Genomic DNA, 13,765 nt, shown 5'->3' with positions numbered 1-13,765 from the left:
CACAAAGCAATTAAAACCAATAAAACAGCAATAAAAACAGATAGATACTGCTGGAAAAAAACATAACTGAGAAAATATTGTATGTTGGCTGAAAAACACATTGTAAATAGTTTTATTTGTCACGCTCATATTACCATTTAACTGTCTTTACTCCTCACTGTGTTGAGAGACATGACATCTGGAAACAATTAGAATGGAATATGGTTTGATTTATTTTTCCTGGCACGGTTTTGGAATTTTTGTTTTCTGGCCGTGTTCCCGCCGCTGCGAACAGTGAGAAGATTGACATGTGACACGACTCTGTGTTGTGATGTGTGTTTGTGTGCGTAGAAAAGAGACTGCCCTTGTTTGTTGTGTGTGTGTGTGTGTGTGTGTGTGTGTGTGTGTGTGTGTGTGTGTGTGCGCGCTCCTGATAACTGCAGAAAAATGGATGTGCCAAACCAATTGAAAAGAAAAGAGGATTTATATTTATAGTGGCTCCTTGTGCTAATGCATGCCCAATTCCAGCCAGAATATATGAATAGGGGATTTAGAGGCAAACAGAGAGCTTGCAGAGTTAGATAGAGACTCCCACTCAGGGTCCTCGACAGCAGCGCCTCTCTGTTCTTGAGTAGAAACTTCAGGAACTGACTGACTCGTTGTGCTGCAGGCTTCTTTTATCTCTATTGGATCTCAAGAATCGTCTCTGAATAAAATACAGCCTAGTTTTTTTTGTTTTGTTTTTTTTTAAATAAAAAAAAGGCTTCTGATGATCATGCTGCATGTAGAAGGGCTAAACACGTTGTTGTGATGGTGGCATTAGAGGAATTTTTAGCACATACATGGCCTTCTTTAAGTGTATTAGCATGCTAGCATTAGTTAATTACCATCTGCTAATTACAAAGTAGAGCTGAGTCTGATTGCAATCCCATTAGCTCTGCAGTTATTTAATCACAGACCAGCAGTGGTTAACAAAAAAAAAAAAAAGTGCTAATGGTGGCGTTTCTCTTACAACCCCAAATGTGAATGCCACAGTGGTGCTAATGGCAACATTCAGATCATCAGAGTCATTAGATTTCATCATCACAGAACCATTAATGTCTGGATAAAATGTTGTGCCGATCCATCCAACAGTTGTTGAGATATTTCTCAGGATGAGCAGAGCTTCGACCTGCTGGAGGAGCGACAGGATCATCAGCGTCAGAAGGATTCATCTTTTTATGGACAACAGTGGTAGATGGACAATGGTGTCAATGGTTTGACATCATTGTGTCTCATATCTAACCACAAACGTAGCTGCACAGGTTAAAATCATTTTATTTTGGTTAGTCATTGGTGTTGGTTGAGTCATGTTTTTACAGTTCTGTGTTGTGACTGTGCTCACTGAGTCTGTGCTTAGTCACAGGTTTTCTTCAGCTTTTCATGAGTCGTGACTGTCTGGGAGTCTGCCATGCAGCTGTGTTGGGCCAAGACAGGCAGGTTTCTTCATGACATGTTTGTTTTTTTTTTTTTTTTAACCCTTCTGGTTATTATTTAGTGTGGTTTGAAAAGAAGTCATTAATTTGTCAAACAAGGACTTTGTTTCGGTGTATTCCAGCCTTTTTAAAGGAACAGTACAACGTTTACTAACTTTCATGTCTGTTGTGATGAGTTGTGGAACTATCTTAGCTCAGTTAGTTCAAGCCTGAGGTAGGTAGGTAGGTAGGTAGGTAGGTAGGTAGGTAGGTATGTAACACCCCCTGAAACCACAATCTGTTGTTTGACAACACGAGTGATAAAACATGGCCTCTCACCATCCTGCTGGAGATAGTACGTTATAATCTGTTAACTACAGAGAATACAATGCAGTCATAATACATAATAATGACATAATAATCATAATGCAGTGTGAGGTTAGCTGAATGAGCTTTACTCTGATTCTACATCACCTCATATCCAGAAAGTTTTTCCTGCCTCAAGAGGACAATAACAAGGTCCAACAAATGGTTAAACCTGAGTGTTGTGCTGGTTTCACCTCCTCCTCAGTGTCTCAGAGATGAAGGAACTCATCTCTGACACAGACAGCCAGAGGAGATGGTGAGGAGCGTTAAGTACCTCGGCTTCATCCGAGACAATAAACCGAGCTCCATCAGCACATCACAGACGTCCATAAACACGGCCGACAAAGACTTCTGCCGTCCGCAAACTTAAAGGCTCTCTCAGCCTTCAACCCATTCTTCACCCCTGTTCCCTCAGGCGGCAGATGCAGACAACACATCTATTTTAAAAAAGAGGACTTGAGAGGAATTTTGTGTTTTCAGCTATAAAGAGCTTTGAAAAGCCTGCACACAATGTGGTGTTTTTAAATGTTAGCTCGCTTCTTGTTTATGGACCTTGTTCTGGATGTCGTTGCTGTACACAGACTGTACTGACACTTTTCCTTTACATCGGACATCAGAGCAAATCTGAAATGTATTTTTCTAGACATCTTTTTTTTAAAACATACACTATTCTGCCAAAAGTATTCACTCACCCATCCAAATGATTGAAATCAGGTGTTCCAATCACGTCCATGGCCACAGGTGTATAAAAGCACCTGGGCATGCAGACGGTTTCTACAAACAGTTGTGAAAGAATGGGTCACCCTCAGTGAATTCCACCATGGTACTCTGATAGGATGCCACCTGTGCAACAAGTCCAGTTGGGAAATTTCCTCACTCCTAAATATTCCACAGTCAACTATCAGTGCTGTTATGACAAAGTGGAAGCGAATGGTATGCCACGTGGTATGCCACATAAAATGACGAAGTGGGGTCAGCGGATGCTGAGGTGCATAATGTGCAGAGGTCGCCAACTTTCTGCAGAGCCAATTGCTTTGGGTTTCCATGGCCGAGCAGCTGCATCCAAGCCATACATCAACAAGTGCAATGCAAAGCGTTGGATGCAGTGGTGTAAAGCACACCGCCGCTGGACTCTAGAGCAGTGGAGACCTGTTCTCTGGAGTAACGACTCGTGCTTCTCCATCTGGCAATCTGATGGACGAGTCTGGGTTTGGTGGTTGCCAACAGTACTTGTCTGACTGCACTGTGTCAAGCGTAAAGTTTGGTGGAGGGGGATTATGGTGCGGGGCTGTTCTTCAGGAGCTGGGCTTGGACCCTTAGTTCCAGTGAAAGGAACTCATGAAAATGAATTAGAGCGGAGACTGAGAGCCAGGCCTTCCCGTCCAACATCAGTGTGTGACCTCTGGAAGAATGGTTAAAAATTCCCATGAACACTCCAAAACCTTGTGGAAAGCCTTCCCAGAAGAGTTGAAGCTGTTATATCTGCAAAGAGTGGACCGACGTCGTGTTAAACCCTCTGGATTAAGAATGGGATGTCACTTTAGTTCATACACAGGTGAGTGAATACTTTTGGCATTATAGTGCAGTGTTAGTGTTGGACATGCACGATATTTCTACTCTTTGGTGGATCTTGTTTAAGTAGCATGAAGTAGAATGTGTTTGTTGGTAAAGACATTAAAAGGTGGTACTGAAGAGATGTTACACTGCTGTGAAAATTCAACCTCCTTGATTATGCATGTGATCAGCTCCCTAAATAGATCTCAGCACTTAATTTGGTGCCAGTTGAGTTCATCAGAAAATGAAGAGGGACGGCAGCAGCCTCACTAAATACTCCTCAGTTGGATTAAATAGATATTTCCTCTCTGAAACATTCATCACTCCAAACGTGCCGGTTTTCCTTTTCAAGTCCGATCAGTCTACTGGCTACTTCTCTAATTGTTGGAGCAGACAGGTTTTTACACCCGTGTCTTCTCAGTGCTGACTGGTGGAGGTGAGATGATCTCGCTGGATCCAGTCTTGTAAAATGCCCTTGATCATGAAGGAGGAGGCTGCAACAGGATGGGAAGCAGCCAAACATACAGGACTCATGGTGCATGTGATATAACCAGCAGAGGCTGGACTTATGACTCGGGTGACATCAGTGGATTTTAAATACATAGTCAGTATATTCTTTTAAATATTCTGGTCAATACACCAGACACTGGCCAGCAGATGGTGATGAAACATGCAGCTCGTCTTGACAGGAACCCCCCAACTGAGTGTCAGCCATTTTGTGTGCAGATTTCCTGCATGCACCTTCCTGTCATTCAAACAACTTTTCATGTGCACGACAGATCTTTCGCTCAGATCTCGTTATAGAAGGAAGAGGAAGGAGGAGACTGATTGAAACCAGCTCATTAAACATAGGATGACAAATTTCTCTTTTATTAACGTCTCACTGTGAAACATTGAACCTTTAATACCCCCAATCATTTCTTCATTTACTCCTTAAAACATGATAAACACATTTAACCAAATCATGTTTGTGGAACAAGAACCCCTTTGATGTGTCCTTTTAATTTGAAAAGAGAAGAGTAATACACCATTTAAAACATTTCAAAATGTCAAACACCCTTAAATTGAATATATTTAAAGGAACAGTTCACACAAAAATGAATAATCAGTCACTATCTCACCTCCATGCTTTCTGGAGTAAAACAGCAAAACGGCGTTGCAGCATTCTGCTAAACAACTGAGGCAGCTGAGGACCAGATATTTGAAATCTTCACTGTAGCTGCTGAGCGAAATTCGTTAGCGTGCCTGACGGCTGAAGTGGATGCAGGAGCCCAAAGATGTAAACAACATCTTTTCAAATCCATGAAGGTACACCTTAATTTGTAAATCTAATTGGTTATACTCTTAAAAAATAAGCCTTGACTTGTGTGAAAATACATTTCTTAAAATACTACAATCCAGTTATCCCCTTAAAATCCCATTAAAATATCAGTTTCATTATTACTGATGGGTAAATTAATCATCATCACGTCAAATAAACACAATAAATCCTTTCTTTATACTTATATTTTATTAATTTTCACCGCACATGTTCAGGGAAACACATGTCAATATGGATTTGTTACATGAATATCTATTGCACTATAGATATCTGTTCTTTTAAAAATACATGTTATGAGATGGCATTAGACTGGCATGGCACCAATATAAATCTCTCCTTTTTTTTTTAATAATAGTGGAGTTTGGCATGTTACTTTTTAAAATTAGATATATCAAGACACATAATAGTGGGCACACATCATGTACAGAACTTGAAACACTCAAAACCCCAGAGCAAACACAACGGCGACCCGCTTCGCTCGACATCGATTTCGTTTACAGCAGATAGCGTGATCCACTTAACAATGGTTTCCTGAAGGCAAATCAAGAGCTTGCTTTGATGGAGATTAGCCTCTTTCTGGCCCGGACTGGCTGACGTTGACGGATGTTGAGTGAGCGATAACTGGATTTCTGATAAAGCGCCCGGCATGAATATCCATATCAAAGCAAGGACTTGAACACAGAGGAGACGATGTTTGAAGACGGCGAGTGTTGGTAAATGCTATAAATCTAAATTCCACGCATTACGCCCGGGAAAAAGTGTGGATATTGAAGCGGAGCCTTGTTGAGCTGAAGAGGATGATAGGGTGGTGCTGAATGATGAAGGTCTGATTCAAGCTGTCTGAGGTCCACCGCTCCTCGTGGAGAGGCGGAAATACAATCACCTCTGCACAGCATCAGCCGTCTGACCTTTACCAAGCCGTTACATGAGGTCAGAGCTCCGCTGTGTCCCAAATCCACCACACTATAACAGATCTGCTCTGTGTGCAGCGACCGCAATACAATCACTCAAATCACCAGAATGAAGGCTGGAGTGTCGAGCTGATGGACACTTCTGTCCAGCAACAGATATCTGGCAGCGATTAACAGCTGAGACAAGCAAAACCTTTTGCAAAATAACAGATTTAAAGATAAAATAGAATGACTGTTTTTGATGTTGTTGAGAGAAATATTTCTCTTTAGTAGTTCTGGCACATTCTTGAAAGTCATCTCCTTGATCCGCCTCATGTTGGGCAAAAGTTGCTTTGGCACGTTGTACAAATGGTCAAGGACAGATCATGTCGATGTCAGACCGTCAGAAGTTCTGTGAGCCAAGGACATAATAAATCTAAAAAGTTCAAGAGAATGTTTACTTGTCCTTTCCTTCCCCTCTCACTGTGTATTTCTGACGGCTGCATTTACCACTAACTTTGGAATTAAAGAGTTTTTATCCAAATCCTAATCTACAAACATTTCACACTCTGCTCCACAGCAATTAAAAATACTGTTTGCTGCAGCATATTTAACAGTTTTTGAATGGAATCATTATATGAATGTTAAACATTTCTTGATATTCCAACTATGATCACACAATTAAAGCTGCTACAAGGAGCTTTCATTTATTGTAGATTCTAGCGGCTCTTGTGGATAAAAGTGGAACTAAGTAAACTTTGTTTTAGTGCAACTTGTTTCCTCAGTTCATCATCATCATTGCCATCATCAAATAAATCTTCAGCTTATTTCATAACTGTAGTAACTTTACAGAAATAGCCACTCCTCTTGCTGATGGTCTAGTTTGCTTATGCAGGTCATAAAACATAACCACTAGAAAGTTCCTTGTCATACGTTTAAATAAAGATTTGCATAACTTGATTTTCATGACACCTTTACTAAGCTGATGGTCTGTGTACTTTATTAAAGGTTGTCAGTACCTTCCAGAATTTTCCAGTGGATTGGACAAGAGAGTCCGTCACATCTGTCCTTTAATTGGATTTTACAGCGGTACCATTGTCACGCTACTTCTGTCTTTGCTACTCAGAGGAATCATTTTACATGATCACTTTTTTACAGATGAAACTTTGACCGATGCTGTCATTTCCACTGCAAGTATACAGTTTGGACTTGGGACACAGCGACGGCGCCTATGATACAAGCTTTGTTTGCCTAATTAGCACTGGCCTCTCCTCTCCGTGACAACAGGTTGATGAGTCAATTCACGACAGTTACAGAGCGGTTATGGGTCCAGTATAAAGGAGGTCACAGGAAATGCCTCGAGAACATCTGAGCATGGTGAGTTAGTTTCCTGCCAAAAGTCTCTGGCAGCGTGGACTTTGTTAATGGCCGTTACTAAGTGTTTACCAACACTTTGCTGGTGGCTGGTGTTAATTCCCACCCTGGTGGCGATGCGGAGACACAGAGGATGATTAGTATGCATGTCAGGTTTTTGTGTTGTGAGTTGAGTTGTTGTTGTTAAGATGTTGCACACGTTCCTCAGAATTTGTCAGGGAGGTATTATTTTCCGAGGTAAGGACGAGGGATTTAGCAGATGACCATAAGAAGAAGCAGCAGGCGAATGAAGTGGCTCAACGCAGCTTTGTTGTTTTGTTTTTTGTTGTTGTGGCACAGTCAGTAGGCCGCGTCAGTGCAATGCAGAGAGCAAGAAGATCCCCGAGCAGCAACCCACAACCGAGCTGAGTGAGACACACGACATCACTTCACAGCCGAGGACATGCCGCTCGTATCCCTGATGGTGTAAAATAAATTCTTTAATAAGCCGCATGACGAGCCGGCTCTATTGTCTAATTGGCTATTAATGACATTTCTGCCACAGTGGAAGGCTCGGCATGGCCAGATTTATGTAACATTACTGAATGATAATTTGCAAAGCTCTGGAGAACATGCTAATCCACTGCATAATTCATCGGCACACAGGCATACTACTTCTTCAGTCAGCTGATCAGTATTCATAAGGTTTGGTCTTAGTTTTTGGCACTTCAGTGCTGTTGAACTTCATACTAATCGTACTCTTGATACATTTCTTGTTAGACGAGAGGTTAGAGAACAGTGGTGTTGAAATCCTATAGCCGCCGCTGGCTGTGGTTGCTGCTGCACGTCAGTGAAGCGTCTCGGTGGAAATCTGTCAAGCCTTTTTGTTTCACAGCATTAAGATACAAGTAAAATAAATGACTATTTTCTGGTCTGGTTGCACTGATCCTGGGGAAAGAGGCGAAGCAGTCAATGTTTACATATCATGTTATAACTATGGCATAAAAACCCAAACAACTGAGACAAACATTCACATACGTAGGCAGCAATGGTAGAAATCAGCATCTGCAGAGCAATAAAAATACTGAACGAACTTCACGGATCTAAGTACAAGCCTTTTTTTTTCCTCCTAGCAAACTATAAAACACAAGCCCAATATGCAGTTCCATTTAGCTTCATCTGCCCTGTTATGATGATGTAGTTATGTGTTTATTGAAATTGCTATAGCGTAACACCTTGTTCACATCTTTTACGCATTGTGTGGCTGACAAAAACTTGATGTCATTTGTAGCAGAGTAGCCCCTCGTTTCACTGTCAGTTCTGTTTCTTAAAAAAAAAAAAACACTGATGGACACCTGGGGATTTGCATCATTATCAATAAAGATCGCTGCTTCGTCCCCCCCAGCATCTATATCCCAGAGCTGGTAACACTTCATTCAACAGATCTGCATGTTTCCCAGTCAGTCGGTGGTAATTTTCAAATAACATTTTTTGACTTACAAAATTACTGCAGTAGTAATTAACTCCAGTCTTTTCTTCCAACAATACATTAATTTCTGCTGATCAACTTTCATCAACTTCCAATTAGTTTCAGTCCAACTTCCCCTCAGCAGGTCACTAACTGAAGAGAGGTGTCGCAGCTTATTTTCAGCTAGTTTCTGTCAAACTTCTGCTGGTCAGTAAATTAAAGTCAACTTGCAGAAATTGGGCAGAAACTAGTTTGGAAATTAAAATGGCATGATCAGTAGAAGTTAAATGTGTTAAAGAAATCACCAGCCTTTTATTAACCGGTAGGTAATTTCAAATACAATGCTAGATAATTAACACCTACGTTACATGACCTTTGCAGACCTGTTTAAATGAATCAGTAGCCCAGAATTCCAACTTTCACACTGATTGATAGAGATGAATTTTAGCGAAGGGTTTTATGATCAAGACCTTCCTGTTGGACGATACTGAAGGCGCCCTGCTAATATTAAGAAACTCTTTTCTAAAGGAGCTGTAGGTGATGTTGAGTTTTCCACATCCTGTAAAAGCGGCTGTTTTGATTCTGATGCTCTGGGGAGGAGGAAAGACGATGGCGTGTACAAAGGGAAAAAAAAAAAAAACAACGGACAAAGCTGTGAACAAGGCGTAATAACGATGTCTGATACCATCTGATAAAAAGATGCAAGAATCTGCCTCGTCTGAGGAGGAGGTGCTGAGACACAGTGATGTTCGAGAAGGAGCTCATGCCCATTCGCCTACTTCCTGTCAAAAAGCTGACACTTCCTCCCAGCGATGTTTGTTCGACTCAGCTGCACTAATTACAGCGCCGAGTCCAACCGAGTCTGCAGTATTCTGCCCTCGACTGCAAAATTGTGCTTAGGAGTTTATGTCCCAGAAGTGTTAAGGCTTTTTAAATCTCAATACCAGACATTTTTCTAAGTACTAATGAGCTATACCAATGGAGGTCAACGAGATGAATGTTTAGATGTATGGGCGGTATTAAAGGTTTATATATTCACAAATAAGCACAATCAAGTCAATTTCAAAATAAGTAGAGAAATGGTAAAAAGAATTGGCCTGGTATTGGTGTTTTTTGCCCCACTCATTAGATATGTTTATCTTCATGTGTCAGAGAGGAAAGGTTCGTAGAGCACCTCATCATGGCTGAATAGATCGAACTTGCAAAAGACGCCAATTTATGGACTGTAACGCTTAGTCGCTTTAGTCTGTAAATGAATGTCTTCTCCACTTCTGGTTTCATTAAGAAAGCTGCAGCTGCAGATATGGTGCTTTATGCAAAAACTACAGAATTTAATCCTTCAATCAACATGTAACGACGTATTTGTGACTCTCTAAAAATCGATATAGAAAAAGGTGAGTTGTCACCGTTTAACCCAGCCATGTACTTCAATGCTCTGCGAACCTAACCTCCTAACAGCAGCTCCATGTCTTTCCTGTCATTGGGAGCCAGTAAGGATGAGAGGTTAGCATTAGTATTAGCTGCAGTTAATGGAGCCACAGGGTAGCCATGGCGAGCAGGAGCGATGGCCCCAAGGTGGAGGCCAGAGAGGCGGCGGCTAGCAGCCTGCCGTTGTTCTTCAGCCTGAAGGAAATAACCTCCACCTTGAATCCGTCCTCGGTGGCCATGCAGCGGAAGACGCCTTCCCTCAGGGGCGTGTCGACGACCGGCCCCAGGACGCAGAAGTCCCCGGAGAAGAGGCAGGGATAGTTCTTGACGCAGTTATCTTTCTCCCAGCGGTAGGTGGCATGGAAGGAGCGAACAGGGCAAGGCAGAAAGATGGTGGTGTTGGACTGCACAAAGACTTCTTTGGGGGAAGTTCTGCGCTGCTTCAGAGCTGTCGGAACAAAGTAATAATGAGTTTTATACCAAAAGTAGTCCTCTCAAATTGTAAATGTTGATTGTAATGGGCCTGCAACCAACTATTATTGTCACTGTCTACAAATATGTTGGTTATTCTATGATCAATGTGTTAGTTAACGGTCTATAAAATGTCAGAAAATATTGAAATATCCATCAAGCCCAAGATGACGTCTTCTGTCATAGAGGAGCGAAGAAACCAGAAAATATTTACATTTAAGAGGCTGGAAACAGAATTTTTACTCTTTGCATTGAAAAATGTACTTAAACCAATTGGACAATTATCAAAATAATTGGCCTTGATTAAGCTGACAACTATTGTTGCAGATACCAACTGTACCTTGTGAAACTAACTTTGTTAACTTTGTTAAGTCTACAGTCGTCCAGTCCACATGAATCACTTTGCTGCTCAAAAAAACCCAAATTGTTTTGTACATATTTGCAAAACTAGATTACCAACCTGGCAGAGCCAGCACCTGCCTCAGGCCCCAGAACCTGAGGGATCCAAAGTCACCATCTATTATATTTTGTGTAATTTGGTTTGGGTTATTTGATTATCTGCAATTTAATTTGAGACTATGAACCACAAAAGCACATTTTCAGCCCTGAGTTGTGTTCTCCAGTATCTCCTGCCTTGTCGGGTTGGGGGCCCTGTGCCAAGTTGTCAGGAGGGGCCTGCAGATAAATTTTGGCTTAGGGCCCCCTGAGCAAGTTAATCCAACCATGATGATTGCAAGATCAAAATAAAAAGTCACACTGAATCAATACAGTTCAAAGTTTCTTGCAGATTTGGAATAACAGAGTAACAACTCGATAGTTAGTCCACTGTGGATGAACAGAAATCAAGACGCCTGCAGAGGAAATTTCGGGCTTCTTCCTAAAGAAGATGTCAAAGTGTCGACCTCGCTGTGACTGACGAGTAAACATCAGGATGGAGGTCTGACAATGCTGCCAGAGAGGTCGCGGTAAGGACTATCTCAAAACTCTTTTTTTCTGCTGAACCACACTGAGTGGCAGCTGGTGTAACACCGGCCACAGATGGTGCAAGAGCCTGACTAATTTATCATGCAACTGTGTCATATTAAAAAGCATAGTCTTTGCAGTTCATGGTGATGATCTAAAAACACTTCACCTCAGTGTGCAATGTTTTTCACTGAGTGTTGGTCTTTTGAAATGTTTCAACTCAACACATATTTTCTGTGCGTCATCGACATCAAATGAGGGAAACCTCTGTGATTCTCGAGGTTTACATGAAGATTTGAATTGAATACAAGAACAATGCAAGAAAAAAAAAATTAAAGAAAGAAATCATGACCAGGTTGCTCAAGATAGTCCACAGACCTTGTTAAGAGCAGTTTCACGTAGGAACTATTTTCTCTCTACCGAACTACATCCTCCAAACAAGGGATGGAAACAGCATGCTCCTTGGTCGAGATGCAACAGTAGCTAGCTCTGTATGTGCAGCATCTTCTGGGGTGAGGGATCCCTGCTCGGTTGCTCTTCCACAGATATTTTTCCTATTTTTCATCCCCATTATGGAGGTTTTCGAGGCTCTAAGGACAGAGGATGTCGTTCACGGCACAGATTGTTAAGCCCATTCAGGCAATGTGATTGTTATCTTCATCTGTATAAATGAAACTGATTTGTTTTAGTAAGCTCAGTTAGCTCAGTAAATCAAATTAGTAAGCGAGTAATTGCACGTTTCCCTCTGCATGGTGACGCAGAAAGACAATCGTTCCTCCATGAAACAGCTCACAGCACGGTTTGTGTTTGTGTCATGAGTTCTTGCGAAAGACATTGCTGTTGAGTTTTTTTTTTCTTTTTTTTTTTTTGGAGCTTAGTGAACCCAAAGCCGAGTGCCATCTAGTTCCATCATGTTTGAGAGAAGGCAAGTCATATGACCAAACCACTGCAACTCACACCAAAACAATCTAGATGGATAAATACCAGGTAATAGGTGTACTGTCCCTTTAAGAGGCAATATTTCTTCAAACCCTGAAGTGGAATGATTTTATAAAATGTTGCAATGTGCATTTCTTTCGCTATTTATCAGTTAAAGATCATCTTTAGTATTATTTTCAGGGGGAAACAGATGAAAACTTGCTCTTGTATCCACGGGCAGGACCACTGACACCTCTGGAAATAAATACAGTGTTAAAGTCCGATCCCTCACGGAGATATCCCTCCCTTTAGAGAGGAGTAATTGTCGTGATCTTTCAGGGTTATAACTGGGTTTTTGAGCTTTTAAACAGGGCAAAGCATAATGCAAGAAAAAAAAATCTCTCCCTGCGGGTTTTGGTCTCCGTTCAATTATATGATAATCATCTTTTTACTGTAGCTGCTCAGAAAGGTTCCTATTTTGGTTTAATTAAGATGCAGCTGTGAGTGGGAGAGAGCAGATAAGGGCTCACCAGCAGCTTCCCCACAAACCGAGGAGTTGGAATGGTCCAGATTCTGAGTGAGGGCCCTGTTGGAAAATAATAGAGATGGAAAAAAAAAAATAAAAAATTAGCCGCGTTAAATAGTTTCACAAATGGCTCCACATCAAGCTACTGTTAACTCACAAATTAAAACATGCAGAGACAAATCACTCAACAATGTCGGGGAGGGGGGAGGAGAGGGGAGTCGGGGGGGCTTATTACAGCACATGATTGATTTTTATATTCTCTCTTAAAATTGGAAATGCACGGAATCCATTCAAGCCAAAGCAATTTAAAGGCTGAGTGAAACACATTATTAGTTCAATGTGAACTTTTTTTTGGGGGGGGTGATGTCATGTTTCTCTTTGAACTGCAGTTTCTTCACAGTTAAAACGAGTTTCATCACCTCGGAGCTGATGATCGTCGTTCACAACATCCCGGCACGGCAGCCATGTTCAAACTATTCCACAAAGGGCCGACGAGGCTGCAGGTTTTCTTTTCAACCGAGCAGCAGCAGCACACCAGATCTGACTCATTTAATCAACTGATCTCAGACTTCAGAAAGTTGATTGGTCAAACTGTGCGCTCTTGACGGGTTGGAACAAAAACCTGCCCTAGACTCTCTTTAATTCTAGTCTTCAGATCTGGCTAATGTAAAAAAAAAAAGAAAAACAGAACAGGCGATACATGTATCAGTGCAGCAGTGACCTCGTATCCAATCATACCCAGTTGTGACGTTGTATCCGGGCGGGATGGGGATGCACTTCCTCCTGGCCCTGTCCCAGCCGCAGTACGGATCCCTGGAAAGGATGCACTCCCTGCAAGTGTCGCCATAGCGACCGCAGTCAGCCAGCGGCAGCCGCTGGACCTCCATCGCCGTACCAACATACAGATGTCCCTGAGGAGAAGATGCAATAGGGTATATAAGAGCAGCGGCAGTATTACAGGAATAAATCAGCCAGTGTTTATGTATTATTCACGGCAGGTTTGTTGAAATAAAACATATAAATTATTATAAGCAGCGTCTGTCTTCCTATATTTGTGTTCTTTTTATGGCAGAG

The 13,765-nt window shown here is 41.7% G+C and overlaps 1 protein-coding gene across 2 annotated transcripts in view; it reads right to left on the bottom strand.

The window, feature by feature from the left end:
- Positions 1-4,843: 4,843 nt before the first annotated feature.
- Positions 4,844-13,765, bottom strand: part of si:ch211-113g11.6 (uncharacterized protein LOC559008 homolog) — a 48,900-nt gene continuing 39,978 nt past the window's right edge. For both annotated transcript variants that reach the window (XM_037074016.1, XM_037074017.1), the window contains 3 exons: positions 13,430-13,602; positions 12,696-12,751; positions 4,844-10,261 (listed from right to left, as the gene is read on the bottom strand). In XM_037074016.1, the coding sequence (XP_036929911.1) occupies positions 9,912-10,261; positions 12,696-12,751; positions 13,430-13,602 (579 nt within the window). In that variant the 3' untranslated portion in view covers positions 4,844-9,911. The remainder of the gene's footprint in view (positions 10,262-12,695; positions 12,752-13,429; positions 13,603-13,765) is intronic.

This window comes from Acanthopagrus latus, chromosome 17 (assembly GCF_904848185.1).
Source record: "Acanthopagrus latus isolate v.2019 chromosome 17, fAcaLat1.1, whole genome shotgun sequence".
Taxonomy (NCBI): Eukaryota; Metazoa; Chordata; class Actinopteri; order Spariformes; family Sparidae; genus Acanthopagrus; species Acanthopagrus latus.
Note: the sequence above shows the minus strand (reverse complement) of the source record. Positions and strands in the feature narration are given on the sequence as shown.